The 17,088-nt window shown below is 37.2% G+C and overlaps 1 protein-coding gene across 8 annotated transcripts in view; it reads left to right on the top strand.

The window, feature by feature from the left end:
- COL19A1 (collagen type XIX alpha 1 chain) overlaps positions 1 to 17,088 on the top strand; it is a 220,211-nt gene that overhangs the window by 155,309 nt on the left and 47,814 nt on the right. For all 8 annotated transcript variants that reach the window (XM_030007470.2, XM_041127248.1, XM_030007468.2 and 5 more), the window contains 6 exons: positions 1,743 to 1,796; positions 9,909 to 9,962; positions 14,214 to 14,276; positions 15,066 to 15,110; positions 16,087 to 16,122; positions 17,037 to 17,072. In XM_030007470.2, coding sequence (XP_029863330.1) covers positions 1,743 to 1,796; positions 9,909 to 9,962; positions 14,214 to 14,276; positions 15,066 to 15,110; positions 16,087 to 16,122; positions 17,037 to 17,072 — 288 coding nt within the window. The remainder of the gene's footprint in view (positions 1 to 1,742; positions 1,797 to 9,908; positions 9,963 to 14,213; positions 14,277 to 15,065; positions 15,111 to 16,086; positions 16,123 to 17,036; positions 17,073 to 17,088) is intronic.

Raw genomic sequence — 17,088 nt, 5'->3', positions numbered from 1 at the left:
CAAAACAGCTCTGCTTTTTTGTGGGCCATCCTTAGCCCGGATGAGTTCCCAGCTCTGGCTCGTCACAGGGCTGCGTGGAGAGGACGTGCTGGGGGTGAGTGGTAAGGGGTGGCAGAGCCTTCAGCCCAAGGGAGGCACCTAGTACTGTATTTTGGTTCTGAAAATTTACCCTGAGCTGCCCCAGTTACAGCCCTGCATGTGCGAGTACTGGCGGGATTAAACAGCTCAGCACATAACACATGTCTCAGCTAGTTAAGACCCAGGAATTTGGCACTCCAAATATGCTGAGGTGGGTTTTTTTTTTTCACGCTGCCCTTAAAACACACGGACTGACTGAGGACCTTCATAAACCCGTGGCGGCAGTGAACGTGTTATGTGGCACAGCCCGGTGAATGAAACGTCCCCACAGCCCTCGTTCGGTTCTTTCTTCAGCGTGAAGGGCTCCAAATCCCTGCCTACCTCCTGCTTCTCGGGAGAGCCCTGGCGTCTAGGTTACCCTGGTGAGCTGCAGGGTGTGAGGACGAGGGGCTTTCCACCCTCACTGTCATCGTCTTGTTTCCCCTCAGCATAGAGCAAGATTAATGAAAGGCAGAGCGTGAGAGGGGTTTCCTGCAGATCACGGCTCCCACCTGTGAAGAGAGAAGCTGAGATTTCGCTTTCTGTTCCTTAGATTACTTCTGCGGTTTGTGTGAGATTGTCATTTAATGAAACACAGAAGCAGGCTTAGAAGTAGGGACCATAGCTTACAGAAATACCCCTATGTGTTAATTGTGAGCTGTCAGCAAGCATTTTCATTTTTTAACTTCTTAAGCCAAGTTTTCACCAGGACATCCCCCTAATGCTTTTTGTTAATTTATGTTTGCCATGTGCAAAGGAAAAATTTAGTCTTAATGGATAGAATACTTTTTTTTTTTTGGTCATTGCACCTAGATATTTGTTGTTCTCAGCTGTTATTTCTAAAAAATGTGCATCAGATTTCAGCTCAGCGATGAAGATGTAAATTACTGTAAATTACTTCCATTTTTATGTTGATCCTCTTAAAAAAAAAAAAAAAAAGCATATGCGAATGCAGCAGTCATTCAACCGAGCTCTGTAGTAAAAAATTGTAATAGTTACATGTGCATGTTTTTTAGAATCTGCATGGAAAGTCTCCCATTAACTTAAGTAGACTTTTATGGACCTTAAGTTTTAATGCAAATGATTTTTCATGTGCATTATATACACAGATGGTAGTAATTGCACAAGGAAGGTGAATTGTTTTTGCAAACAAATCTCTGACTTTCCTGCTTGTTATCACATCCTGGAGAAGAAGGGTATGGGTGTTTGTTAGTTGGGTAATATTGCACATATGTACTTACTGTGCAAGTCAGGGTGACTACTGCAGCACATTTAACATTCCAAGCTCTGGTATATTCAGATAAAATATAATTTCTTTACACCTCATCAAGATGCTCTGTTTATAGCCCTATCAATGTGCACTCACATTTGAGACAAAGCTTTAAAATGTGACAGTAAATGTTACAGTGATGCAAATACAGTTTGTCATAATTATTAAAAACAATCCTAAAAGTACTCAAATTAGATAGTGTTGCAGTGACTGATACAGAGTATTCATTTCGGATAGTTTTTAAATTTTTTTCAAATAAACAAGGCAATAAATCTTTTCTTAAACAAAATTCTTATTCCAAATCAGTCACTAGCCGTACCATTTATAAATGTCCGTTGTTCTTATTTGTTTCCAGGGAAGACGAGGCAAACCAGGCCTCCCAGGAAAGCCGGGGCCACCAGGACCTCCTGTGAGTAACTAACGAGGGGAGTGGGAAATTTTCACTCTACCCTGGAACTTTGTTTGCATTTTTATAGGAGGTTACTTGATCATAATTAGAGTTGAAAACAGTTGATCTGTGTGTACTCTGCCATATCAAACAGCTACTGTTGCTAGCCTTTTGATGCAGCAAAGAGAAAAGGACTGGGTCCACAAATACGAGGGACTGCCCAGGAGGGACAGACCAAGATGCACACTTCAGCAGAGGAAGCAGAAATTGTCTGGCGTTTCAAAGAAAGACTGGCCATGTATGCTAAATGTGAATACTGTGCATTCATTCACTTTGCAAAATGCGTAATGCTCTGTAGAAGATGGGATAATTTCTGTCTCAGAGGGGTAATTTGAAAGATGAAGGGCTGTGTGAAGCATGAGCCAACTGTCTGAATGGTGGGGAGGATTATACCCAGCACTGGAATGAGCACTCAGCTGTAGTTCAAATGAGTTTACTGAAGAATTAAAAAGATTAAGAAATACATGACTCTATGAAAGGATTTGTAATATGAAAAACCAAAGCGTTTGGCTCAGATCTAAGGGGTTTGGGATTTTAATTATTTATTTTTTTTAATTGATACGTGATTTCAAATTTGAAGTCGGGCACGGATATATTAGTCTAGAATGAGCGCAGCCTTCCTTTGGTAGAGGAAGACTCGGTCATATTTGTAAAATTCCCTATGTATTGTCTCATAAAAATGCTGTTGTGCACGCGTACAAAACAGCGATTTGTTTGTGGGTTAAGTAAATTTCTACTGCTTTACATTCTTAATATCAAACAAGGATTTCATAATTCCTTTTTCTGCTTACCTGAAATAGGTAAAGGCCAGTAGTTTATGCGTCAGAACATTTGATTTGTATGCTTCAGTGTCACTGCAAGGGAAAACTCGTCATATTTGTAGAGAAGAGAATAATGCACTGCTGCATGAAATAAAATGACTAAAATTTTATAAATATTTTTCCCCTTTTTCCTTGCAAAATGTGTTCAGAAAGAGGAGTTGATGATGGAGTTCGTTTATCCTGCATAAAACTAAATAGTTAAAAATCCCTCCCTCTCCCCCCTCTCCCCTGCATGTACTCATATTGAAGCCTTGCTTATTTGAGTCTTTTCTACAGTTTGGGCTTCCTAATGCTGAAATGGTACTGCAGACTGCGGGAGTCCAAACAGAGGAAAGGAGTGATGCATAATCTTTCTTAACACAAATGCCAAAAATGACCTTTAAAAGAGAAAAAAAAAATCAAACCGTGGCAGAGGTCAATGTTAGAGCTAATCTACTTAGCTTTTTGTGAACCAGTGAAAAGCTCTTTCTCCATTACAGATCTCTGCCATCATAGATTTGCTGGCAGGTCAGGCTTGTGAAGATGTGTGACAGACATACCAGAAATCTTGAGTGGAAACTAAATTGCACCTTTATTACTGAGACCTATTTCAGATTCTCTTACAGCAAAGGGAAAGCTCAACTTTGTCAGCATGGCAACATCCGTACAAGGAGCTCTTTATGGGTACTGTAGCCTAGCACTACATATCAGAAAAGCATTCCTCAAGCAGTCATGGCCTCAATATTGGTTAAAAGTATTTGTTTCCCATATAACTATCTTGATGCAGTCCTTACTTTGGATACAGCTACACCAGCATCTTGTGTTCCTTTTCCGAGAGTGAGAATATAACATGTAGAAAAATCATATTCTAAAAGCAGTAATGCCTGCTAATGTGCATTGGCAGCATCCCCATGTTTAAAATGCTACAGCTTGTACATAGCAAAAAGACTTTAACAGGATCCATTGTTCCTTCTCTCTTTTTCAAGGCTCAAACCATGTTAAATTTTGCTATATTGTGCTTCCAGTTACCCCTTGTCTTCTAATAGTGAGTAGCGGCAGCTTCCTCATGCACATGGATCTATTGTCAGCTTTTACTTTGGCCTTTCCGAAGCGCAGCAGAACTATCACACCTGCAGGGTGGTTCTTGTCGTAAGTTTGGCATACACAGGGTACAAAATGCTTAACAGATGGACTGAACATATCAAAATTAGACTCTCCAGCAAAAGTAAGTTTGGTGTTTGGTTGATGTTTTGGAAGAATACGAAATTTGTCTTTGAGAAAAAGGAGATTCGGTCATTAATCGTTAGGGTAGCTACAGTACACACTGCGTGTTTGAAATTAATAAATTTGCCTGATTTATTTATTGGTTTATGCCATGACATTAAGTACTTAATTTAGGTATTAGAACAGCCAGGTGTTTGGTAATGACAAAAAAGCCTGTGAGAAGGAAAATCCTGCCTCCTGGAGGAAGAAATTGGTGAACAGGATACAATACTCAGGGGATTTGGTATAAAGGGCAGCCCGCCCTAAAAGAAGTGTGTGCGGGGAGGGATTATGAGACTGCATTCTGAACTGTCAAAAGGGCTTTAAATTGGATACTACTAAGTGATGTGAGTTTTGATTAATTAAAATAATAATTTTTTACCTGCTTGTCACATGGCAGCATTTAAGACTTTTCTAACCCTCTCTCAATACCTCATCTTCCCCCCCCCCCCCCCCCCCAACCTAATTTCTGGGGATTTTTTTTCAGTAAAATTGATGCTTGTAGTGAGTTTCTAGCCCCTTAACATCATTTTTACATCTTTGGTTAAAAAGCTATATCGGTGTCAGAAACGTAGATTGATTGGCAACTGGTGATGAAACCACTCAGTTAAAGTGGGACTCTCTATGCAACTTCTTCCAGGTATCCTTTCTTTTGTGTCATTTTTCCCTTATCCTTTTTTTTTATGTCATTTTTTCCCTTTGGAGCAAATCCTATGCCCAAAAAAAGCAAGGAGTCAATGACGATTTTTATTGATGGGTTATAAAAAATACTTCTGTAAGCCTACGCAGATGATTATCCTCCTTTGAGTATTTTTTAAAGTTTATTAAATATTATAGACTTTTAAAGTGTTCTGTTATTCCCTTCTGGTTCAGAATTCATGGCTTGCATCCTTGCTGTCTGATCTTGGTTGTGAATACTGTTCTGTTATTTCAATACTGGAGAGCTGAGATGTGTGCTCACACTTGTCTCACTCCAGCGGGTAACAATTTATGCTGAAAACAAGGAATCCAAACAGGTTTAAGTAGAACAGCAGCTCCCTCTAGTGCTTTTTGGTCCCTTCCCCCCTTTTAAAGAGCCTGGAGAGCAGTTTAAAGCTTCTGTTAAATACAGTATTCATTTCACTCTCGGAAGCATTCTGAAAATTACGATTGTGAAATCAAAATCTCTGTACCCTTCAAATGTATTTCATACATTTTCTTGCTTGTATTTTCTTCTAAAGTCTTCTGAAAGCGGTACTTTCTCTTTCACGTGCTGTTATCCTGCTCAGCATGGCTCTTCACTGAAATTGAAAGGCCGATTTTGTGAAACAAGAAGAATACTGTGATAGTAGGATGCTGTGAGGTTGTAAGTACAGCATTTTGATCTGACTGCAGAACTGAACTGATAGCTTTTTTTCTGCCATAGTTTCTATCAAAAGTATCTGTAAGACTTAGCGGTGCAGAAGGGGTTACTGGCAGACCATAGCTTGTTTTGCATATGTATAATGCATTGGCTTTCTAGTTCCCACACTGTTTTGGGGGGGGGGGGGTTCCAGAACTTAAAAGAAAATATATGGAAGGTGTCTGAGCTTAGTATTTATATGCTGTTGGCCCAGTTCTGCCGTCTTCACTTAGGCAAAATGCTTTTCTTCTCTGGGGTTGTAGAACTGCTACCTGACTGGTTTTTGTGGAGTTCTGTTAAGAGGAGATCATTTATTTTTCTGTTTGTCCTGCTTAGAAAATAGCTGTGTGATGTCTGGCACTGTTTTACGTATTATGGTCAGTTGTGGGAGGTTTTGGGGTTGGGGGTTTTTTTTGTTGTTGTTTTTTTTTTATTTTTACTTTTACATGAATCAACAGCCCAGTATTTCTATTTACATAGGTGGGCTAGAGGACAGACAAAAGAGTTTTACTGGTTTCTCCATTAAGGGTTAATTTTATCTTTTCTGTCCCAATTTTCTCTGTCTCTACTGGAACTGTTATGACTGGAGGAATTCCACTTCTTGATAGTTCCCATTTTAGTGGGACATCAAATTGTTTTTAAAATAAAGAGTGCCAAGCTAGTGTTGTGCTACTGACTTCCACCGGTATAACAGCATGCTTTGGGGTGACTCCGAGTACGACTTCTGCCCAGTGGTGTTTGGCGAAAGGGAAGTGCTATCAGTACTGGTTTTTAAAGGTAGGAAACATGAGGACTACCTGATGTGGCCAAGTGCCATCTTGTCCAAGAAGCTGTCTGTAGCAGACGTGGCAAAGAAACTTTAGGTCTGCTAAATCACAGGTTAGTAAACTGCAATCACGATTATTCATCCTCTTAAACCTGCTGTTTTCTACCAACACATCCAGTGTTATTGTTTGCAACCAGCATAGATTTATTTCACGATTGCTATAGCCCTTGAAGCTCATCATTCAGTTCATCATTTATCTTTGCAAGGGGCTGAACTTCATATCTTTTATCTTCACAACTATTCTTGCTTGGAAGATTAGTTTCGTGTCACTCCTTAAAGTCTTAAATTAAAATAGGGTTTCATTTTTGTTTGTGTTGCATGTGAGGCACAGGCTACTTGAATTTCTTCATTTAATTCCATACACTTTTGGTCTCTTGTTATTCAGTGTGTGTGTCAGTGCCACCAAACTAGTTATCTTAAGTAGCCAGCAGTTTGCCTTGGAAATCTAATTTCCTCTGCCTCAGGAAATACTGTCATTCCTCTACCAGTATTTTGAAAGTGAATGAATGTTACCAATTAATTACAATAAATAGAAAATTAAAGCAATGATAAGTGAAAATTGTCAATATTGGAAATGCTTACGTGGTAGGATGGAAATGGCTGGCAAAGGTCGGTCATATTGCTTGTTCCTGTGCATTTAAGTTTTTAAAATCCATATCAAAATGTAATTTATTTAATGTATTCTTTTGTGGCAGACATCATGCCTTCATCATTCTTCCTATTTGGTCTTTGGAATAGTTATACAATATTGCACATCTGCACTGAGTTTCACGATTTTTTACATTATAGTAATCAGAAAAACAGTATTTTATTTTAATGGGCAGGCACAGATCTGAAATAGATGGATAAAGAGATCACACTGAGTCACTTGCAGTGCTGTGTTCTCCAAAATGGCCTGTTCTTGAGATGCAACCAGTGCAATTTACTTCTTACACATTTTACTGCATGGACTGTGAGATTGGGTAGACCTTTTCAGCAGTCTCATCTTTACAGAAATGCAAATGAACTATAGAAGTTAAGGGAGAAAAATACGTTATAAACCCAGTAATTTCACAGTTTGGAGCTATTTACTTTTAAGCACCTGTGTTTCTATTCCTGCCTTGTCTGTAGAAATAACATCTGAAACCTGTTTGTAATTTTGGAAAACAAGCAGGATGCATTTTCAGTTCTTTTCTTATTCATACAACTGTACTCTCTGTGTGCTTCACTTGTCTCAATTACACAACTTAATATTAAAAAAGAAACCCTGCTCAAGTGAGCTTCAAAGTGGCAGATGTGCAAAATTCTCATTCAAAAGCTAGAAATGGCCTGTACAATAATTCTTCAGCTCCTGTTAATTCCATTGCTTCTCCACTTGCAAACCAATACTACTAGTTCATTTTTTGTCTGTAGAGACTTCAGAGTAGATTATGCAGCTGTATTAGTGGAGAGAAACAGTGTATAAAGGAAGAAAGAGACTAGAGTTTAGGAAAACACCCTTGAATAAAAGTAATTTTTGTTCTTGTACACCCATTTTATTAATTTTGTTTAAGAAAGAATGATGGAAAGATAAAATGAATTTCATGTCAATTTTTGAAAATGGAAAGACTAAAACCAAAGAGGTGGTTTATCTCTGGTAACACAAAGGCTGTGGCATAGTCAAGAATGCAACCCAAATGCCTTAAGTTCCCCTTGATTCCTTTGTCATGAGACAGTTCTGGGGTTTTTTGAGGTTATGTCTGTTTTTCAAAACCATGACATATACAAAGGCTTTCCATTTGTCAAAAATTATTTATTTGATGTACAAATAATACCTGAGAGGTTGCAGTTGGTGGCAGATACAGTATTCAGTCCTTCCTGGGTTGTGTGGTTGCAGCAGTTTCATTTGTGGGAAAACAGTAAAAGAAACAACATGGTGGCAAAGAGAAGGGAGAATAAATTTTTATTTTTGACTGCTTGCAGGATTCTGGATTCAAGGATTCAACACTGCAGGGTTACAGCATTGAAGTTGAGACATCTAATAAGTAGGCAGTGTCATCACAGTTCAGTCCCAGTTCTGGATTGCCATCTTTAATATGGATATCGAAGTAAAAATTCTGCCATTAACTTCAGAAATGAGAGTTGAGTGAGCGTCTCAGTCAAAACATCATGACTATGTTGATCTTATTTTTCAACATAAATTTGAAGTGACAATTCACTTTCAAAATGAAGTGAATGGAAAATCTATGGCCTTTTATCTCTTCCAGTGTTGGAAAACAAAGAGGGAGTGAGGCACCTGAGATGTTTCATGTGGCTTCCAAATCTTCCTAATGTCCCCTAATATTTAAGTACCACTATCCTTCTGTAACAATGTAATCACAGTAAAATACATAGGATCATATTTCCTAATGTAGTGATGATGTCTCAGAACACGCCTGTCTTGTTCTTGTATGCTGCAATAATGTTCTGCCAGGTCTTACTGATCTATCCATGAGTTTTAATAACTTTTGCCTATTTGACTTTAATTTGGCTTTACCAACTTCCTAGTTTTTTGTACCTTCAGACTCCATGGGAACTTTGCAATTGCCTCTCTTTTATTAGTTACTTGCCATCAGATTGGAAGTGTAGAAAGCTGTTTTCTTGTTACAATGCATAACAGCAGAATATTTCTGTTGTGTGATGTATGTACAATAACAGTGCACATAAAACGATTAACAAAGACCATATACAAAATTGAAATGTGCGATAAAAACTCTGCCTAATCACTGACATAGCATCTTTGACTGATAAACAACCTCCATTTTTTTGAGGAACAACCGTTTTCAAAACTGAATGGAATTCCATTTCCTAAAGCAATCTGTAGGGTGCATGTATGCCATCTATGTTTTCCCCACTAACACAAAAGCTGCAGAGGGTAAATTGTCTGTAATTTTAAAAAGCCCCAGAGGAGGAGAGTCGCCTTTGTGCCCTGTTTCTGTTAAATGCAGGTCATTCAGACCAAGTGACTTAATCGAGTATGTTGTAATCTTGTTAATGTAGTCAAATGTTTCTTATAGCCATCATGAGTGGCTGTAGTTCACATTGCATGATGTGAAAATTTCAACTTAAAGAGAGATACTATGCTAATTTGTAAATTTAACTGAGTTTTAGTTCATAGGATCTTGACTGAACTTTTTGTGTTCTGCCCTGATTTACAACACTTAAAAATCTCACTGAGGATATGGTTTATGGCAGTTTATGTCTAAAAATGTTTTATTGTTTCCCAAACACATGTGTTTTAATCTCTCCATCCTAAGCCTACATTTGTGTAGGAAGTTCCTTCTCCGTTGTTGAAATCCTCGGTGAAAGGTGTGTGTTTAAGTATAAACTTGCAATGCTAACAGAATTGGGAAATTAGTCTTTTGGAGAATTCTGGAATTCCTCAATTTCACTTTCTGTATTTCAAATCAAAATCTCGCTGTTTACTTACACTAGGAGCTGCTTCTACAACAAAACTTGTGCTTTGAGTTAGTAGAAAGAGTTTTAAAATGCTGCAGAACAAAGATGCTGCTCGTACCAGAAGGGATTTGTATTAAAATTGATATGGATGTCACCTCTGTCTTCTCTCCAAGATCAATTCACTCCAAAAGAAGTTGCCAGTTTTCAAAACTCAGGGATTTAGAAACTGACTCTCCTTCTTCTCTGTGCCTGAAAAAAGATATAATGAACTTACAGAAAATAATTTATTTTATAATCAAATAAAAAATCTAAATGCTTTTACATGACCACTTCTCTTTGAATACAGGTATGTAAACATAACATTAGTTACATAAAAATGACCTTCTGGTGCATGTTTTTCCGTATAGGGTCCTTCTGGACTAAAAGGAATTCTGGATTCATTGAACAAGCGTTACAATGAGGTATGGAGATTTCATATAGTGTCTCTGTGTGTGTGTTTATGACTAAGAAGTATGTAAGGTAGGAATGACCACACCTTTGATCCCTGTGAACCACATTCCAAATTAATCCAAAAGGTAGATCCTTCCCTGTCCCCTTTCTGCATCCCTGTAGAGGCTCAGGCCACACTCCAGTCACATACCTACTGTGTCATCTGTCCTGCTGCCATGTGTCGTACCTCCCATCCATCTTCTACTCACATATTTTTGCCTGGTATAACTTAAAAAGGAGGTGGGTGGACCACCTAGCTGTTAGCGCAAAGCACCAGCTCCCCATTTCTAAACCTCATTGCTCTAAGCCATACTTGACATTTCTTCTTTCTTGACCTACTCTGTTGTGATCCTAAGAGTAGAATAAAAAGACAGGGAGGCATAATATTAAAAGATCTGCTAGCAATCCATGAGAATTGTCCTGATGTTTTTATTATAGACTAGTAAAAATACTGTCTTAATTATAGAACGTCCTGCAGCTACAAGCACTTCATAGAAAAAAGTTAAAATTGCGTAGGACAGTGTTCCACATGACAGAGCTTTTAAATTCTTACCACAGATTTTTCAAATTATTTAAGTGGTGGTAGTGTCTGCCATTGTAAGGGATCGTAATTCAAAGTTCACACAAGTTTTTTTAATTAATGCCAAAGTGAGTATGTAACTTGTCTGATTAGAAAATCATATTTCAAAGATTGATGAAGCACTATTACAGGAATATTTGCTTAATACAAAGGTCACTGTGTGTATCACACCTTAAGTCATGCAGGTCAAGCCTGGAAGACATGCATTTCTTCTAATATTAAAATACAAACTATAAAAGGCAGGTGAATTCTGGACATTTTTCTTGTATAACATACCCAGATGAGTACTAAAATCCTTTTTTGAGTAGGGATTCTGGAGTGAAATTTATGTCGAACATATCTTTCCAGTTGCTTTTATCACGGAAGTGATTTCTTTGATATTTGTGATATTTAATCCATTCCAAATCAATATATAGCACCTTAGAACATGCATTAGGAATTCAGCATAGTTTTATATGCTGTCCTGGACAGGGCCATTTTCATACCTGGAGACTTAGTTTCTGGTTCAGGTTTGCCATTTCCTATGTATGTGTTGAAGTTTTCTGTATTTTTGTTTTATACCTTTCATTTTCTTACCAGTTTCTTTTTCCTGCCAAAGACAGCTTTCACTGATATCAGCCCCACTCCCTCTGTCAATACCATATTTATTGTAACTCGTTCCCCACCTCTGGACTATTAATCTCTTTTACCCTGATAGACCCTTTAAGGTTAATTCTGCAGGAGGAAATACAAACAGTGGTGATCTTCAGGAACTGGCAAGCATCTGTCTCCAAAAATTACGGGTTTTATCATTATAAGACTCTAAGAATTCCTAAGGTGTCTTATATTTCCTAATTAACAATATTCTGGAAAAAATGTAGACCAGCTGCTCTGTGTCTATAAATTAATCATCTTTTAAATCCCGTACAGCTTACCAACTTTCTTCTTCCTTCAGCTGTCTAGTTTGAAATTTTTAATGACTCTGTCATGAGCAATTAACTGTTCAACAAGGAAATGCTGTTTGGTTTCAGATGAGAGAGGAGACGGCTTTCTAATTCGAGTAGCAGGTTTTACACACGCAAACTTTCTGTAACTACCTGTTCGGATCTTCCTAGAGTCAACTGAAGTCTCCAACTGCTACAGCAAATGTATTAGTTTCTATACATTTTGTGATGGGAATGGGATATTCCCATCAAGGACAGGACTAAGACATCAAAGAGGTCATCGAAGACAAGGACAGCTTGTCTGCTTTGCTATTGATTATTCATTAAGGCAGGTGTATGCACCAGTAACTTTCCTTTTGTCCCCACGCTATTATGTGGTATGATGAGTGCTGATTTTGTTCACTGCACCTTGGAGGTACCAAGCAATCCTTCACATTCCAGTATATAATTTGCAGTGTGCCTCAATTTTTGCGTTTGTAAGATGATATTTCAGTGATATTCTGAGGTTTTTGAGATTCCTTACACCACAGGAAACGGTCTTGTCATTTTCCAACATTTTATGCAAGTTCTCAAGAATCTCACAAGGTCTTCTTTCAGTTTCGTTTTTTAAAGTGTTTAAATTGTGACCACATTTTTGTTGCTGTAGAGATTTTAACATCTTTTTTTTTTTTTTTCTGAGGATATTAGTATGGCTTCTTTGCATTGGTGTTTCTAGGAATCATGAGAAACTGCTACCAAGAAATGTGGGGGATCGATGAGAGAGATCTTAAGACCCATCATAATTAATAATGTCTTTTTTTCTATGATTTCTCTGTTTCTTAGCAGATTACTTGTGATTCTTCTGATTTCTTAAGGGCGGGGGGGGGATACAGTGCTGGAGCATTTCCTCCCTCACTGTTCTTCCTTTGTGCCTGTTCTTGCAAGGCGTGTGACTATTTTTATATTCCTTTATATTCCTTCTTGTTATGTCTTTTGTGCTTTCAGGGTAAATTAGATGCTTTGTGTGTGTTCGATACATGCATTTTGTTCTCTTTGTTATGCCAAGAAACTGGTTCTGCCCTGCTCTGTAGGTTACATTCCTTCAGTGATTGGTAAATGATGCCTCATGATTTGTGTTTATACACTCGCAGGCCTCTGTTATCATCCTTTACCTGGGCTTTCAAGGCCTCTGCTTGTCATCTTTTTTACTTACCAGTTTTCCGTACATAGATATAAGGTCACTTCAGTCAAACCTGCTTCTAAACATCTTTGGAAAGGGCATACAGATCAGTTTAATCTAAAGTGTTCTTCAACTCGTAAAAATAAAAATGAAACTGCAACACAAAACAATTGAAAGTACATCACTATCTGCTCAGGAAATGTATCAAAATCATTATAATTCATAATAATTATAGATTATTCTTGAATAATTCATTATCACTTTTCTAAGATGTTTTTCTTCGGCTTATTTTACTTACATTTTGTTGTAAAGAGCATATGACCTATAAATATGCAAAGAGCATAAAAGTAGTTATTTGGTCTAATACCCTTTTTTTCTCCATGTATGTAAAAGAAATGCACAGCTCAGAATAAATCATAACTTCTAGTATGCTCATAATAACACACACCTAGATTGTTCTCAGTCAAGCAGTAGTCAGCTCCTTCTCAGCAATACTCAGGTTCCCTTCTTCGGGTATCTGCCTCTTGCTCTGGAGCTCATTTTGATAATTAGGGTAGTAACACTGCCCTAACCCTAAACACTGAAGATCCTTCAGGACATTAACATTTATAAAATAATTATGAATTTTATTCAGGTTATATTCAGTTACGAACTTCTGAAAATATTAACAGAGGGTAGATGGCACTTTTATTCGTCGTGATGTTTTCCCATTTTAGAGATACGGAAACTGGAACTTGGCAAGGGGAGCTGGCTTGCTCAGGGTTCCCATTCAGCTCAGCGGCAGATGTTCCAGGGCTTGGACTCCTTGGGTCTGCGCTCGAGCTCATTTTTCAGGGTCATTGGTTTTGTTGCTTTTTCCATTATCATTAAAAGAAAACATGTTCCCCTTAGGTAGTCTGAGCCTGACTTTGTGAAGAGGAAACAGCTTGCTTTGTACTTTATTGTGTCTTTACCTTGTATGGAAGAGTAAAAAGATGCAGTGCAGTAATACCTGAGCAAGTATACAACCTGAACCCCTGGTCCTCAAATCTGTCTGTTTTCTTTGAGAAGCAGTGTGAGGAGCCTGTTGATCATATGCATTCCCTTTCCTTCTCTCTCACTACTGTAGTAGACTTAAATGAGTTCTATTTTACATTTCATGCTGCTTAAAAGTAAAAAGCTCGTGTTTTTGTCATATGAGAGAAATGATTTTTACTGTTCTTTTTAACATACTTGAGAAATGTACTGTAATAATGAGCAGAAAAATACATTCTTTGCATTAAGACCAAAAAATATCACAGATTTGCATAGCAGTATTCAACATAGACATTTCCCTTTTATGCTTTTGTTCACCTTCTGCTAGTCTGACTGGAGTATGAATGCATGACAAAGGATGTGTTGCTGCAATACAATACTTAGATGTACTGCACAGGCATTTAGTAGCCCTTTCTAGTAGTAAATGAGGACTTCTGAATTCAGATACTGGTAAATTACGTGAAATTGTTGTGGTAAATAAATTGTAACTGTAAATAAATGATGACATGTTCTTTTCTCTGATCTTTGTGGTGATATTTCTTCACAGAGTGATACAGGACTACTAGGATTACTTGGGACCCCTGGACCTAAAGGCCAGAAGGGAGATGTTGTAAGCATTTTGGATTAATTTGGAGAAATTTCTAAGTGCCTATCTAACCTGGCTCTGCCACCCTTAACGCAGTATCTTTTATTTGATATATCACAATGGTCTGTGAAGGAATAGATTTTTAGATACAACTGGCTCTTTGACCTGTGTAGTCCAATATCCAACTCCTCGTGCTATCCTGCAGGTGCAGCACATGAGTCTTTCTTCTCTAATACATGATAACCAGAAAGGGAAAATGCAGGAAGAATTGTATGTGGTTTCTGTAACATTGAGGAGAATTCAAATGAGCTGGCCTGCCAGTTAGGGAGAAAAGACTCTAAAATGTTGACATTCAGAAAATATTTTTAATAGTAAATCATGAATATTTAAAGCAGTTTCTCTGTAATGATGGGACTTGCTATACCAAAAATACTTATACTTGGCCTCTAAAAATTACGTGGAGGTCAAATTCTGAATCCATACCATATGACAGTGTATTGTTTATAGGCATCTGTCCTGTTTAAACACTGGAATTAATTTTTAACAATTGGATGCCTTTTAAACTTGGAAGAAGAAAGGCAAGTGCTCTGGATGTGTCACAGGATTGACAATGTTTTTTATTGAGAAGCCTGCAGATCTGCTGTAGAAAACAGTCATTTAAATTAATTTGCAGATGTTTAAAGCTCAGATTTCCATTGCAGTAAAAGCTAATGTTTTGTGCCCTACACAGAACAAAGTACAGTTGAAGGAGAGGAGGAGTTTATTTGCATTTGTTAGAATATAAAAGGTTTTAAATATAATTTTTGTTAAAAGGGTCAAAAAGGAGAATTGGGAATGACCGGCACAAAAGGAGAAAAGGTAAATTAACTCCTTACTTCTGTGCTTATGTGTGATAGTAGAAGGTCGCTGAATGTACTGATTATGAATCAAATCTTGGAAAATATACTCAGGATCAAGAAAATATATTTGGGCATAGGAAAAGCTTTTAGTCTTTTAATGTCCTTAGTAATTTACTCAAGCCCCTCCTTGAGAGAGTATTTTCGTACACAAATAAATTTCCCTGTTCCAACAGCTCACAAAGTCCTTAACTTTAAACACATTCAGACTTTTACTGAGTACCAGTTTAAAATTATGTTTATATAAGTTTATGACCAGTGATTGCCTCATGAATTAGACACCATTCATACTTTTTCAAGTTACAGATGTGATCTTCAATATCTATATGAAAAAACAGGAGTCTTTAAATTATTAAAATTCATAAATAAACTTCCTAATTTAATATCTTTTGGTTTAAGCTTAAATTTTCCAGAAAGATGGCAGGGCGGGGGTGTTACTGGGGAATAGGTGTGTATTGTGTTTTTCTAGGAACATGTGATGTACCCAGTTCTTCATCCACTGAATAACAGGCATTTTGCTATTCAGCTGTTAAGCTTCCAGTTGGTTTCTTTGGTCATATCCTTGTGTATAAACCATTTTCATGCAGGCAGAAACTGGTTTTACTCTGTCGATATGACAGATTCATGACTTTGTGTGTTATAAAGCACTTGTGTTTGAGAATTTGTCAGATTTGTACACAGCATCGCTCTTTTTAGTTCACGTTGCTGACCCTCCCTTGTGCTCCTGCTTGAAAGGATCACGCATGTCGTGGTCTTGCAATTAAATCAGCATCATCTGTCAAGTAAACTTTTGTAGTCCACATACTTGTATTTTATATAGGTTTAAAAAAAAAAAAACAAAACCAACATTTTTCAAGGACTCTTCACAGAAACCAGACGTATGTACTATTTACCGGTTGAAATAAATCTGTGTTAACCTCTTTCCTATGTTTCCATAGGGAGAGCCTTCTGAAAAAGGGGACAAGGGAGATCCAGTAAGTATAGCTGTTTTGAACTAATGATGTGAATAATTTACATTTGATATGATTTTCATACTGTATTCATGCTGTAATTCTTTTCTTTGTACACTTTCATTAGATTCAGTGATTATGTAGGATAGCGTATGTATCGTCTCCTTCTTACACATGTATCAGGTCCACACAGGTTATAAATAAAAACCAGAAATGCCCTGTTCTTCAGCATTTCTGTAGTTGGTATAGTCCATGAACTGAGTTTAAAGTACACACATTTTTTGTTCACTGAAGGTTCTTTCTTTCAGTTATTGCACAAAGTTATATGTGGGCTGAACTGCATTATTGTAATTGTTTTACCAGTTTTCCAGTGTGGCATTTAACATCAGGCAGTTTTCGTATAGCCATTTTATATGTGCATAATTTTTTTATTTTGGGGGATATTTTCAGAACACTTATTCTGTAAAAGTCAGTTTACATGTGTTGCTTATTTTTAATTAACTATTGTCCTCTCTTATGACATTTGACAAAAGCTAGTTATGTTGTTTAATACACAACTGAAGGTTGCTCAGATACTTGTGATTAACATATTATAATGACCAAAATAAGGCATACTGTAATAATGTGTGGGTTTGGAGATGAATACTGTGTCACTAGTAGAGACTTAGTGGTGACAACTAGGCTTTAGACTGGAGAAGCTCTTAAGCAAACGTGGTGTTTTCAAACAATTTTTCTTCAAAGCACTAGGAAAACCTGCAAACAGAATTAGTTTGAAAGAGAAATGCTTTTCAGAGGTTGCAGAAGGCATCAGAAATTCTTTAATGCTTTCTCAATATTTGTTAATTTTGTAAACTATATTATAATATTTTAAAGTAGCAAATTAAACTCTTATTTAAGTTAAAGTTTTAACTTCTTACGGTTGTACCTGCTATTTTCAGGGAGAAACTGGAATGGAGGGATCAAAAGGAAATAAGGTATTTTTTGACTTGT

Source organism: Aquila chrysaetos, chromosome 2, assembly GCF_900496995.4.
Source record: "Aquila chrysaetos chrysaetos chromosome 2, bAquChr1.4, whole genome shotgun sequence".
NCBI lineage: Eukaryota > Metazoa > Chordata > Aves > Accipitriformes > Accipitridae > Aquila > Aquila chrysaetos.
This window is presented reverse-complemented; position numbering and strand designations above follow the sequence as displayed.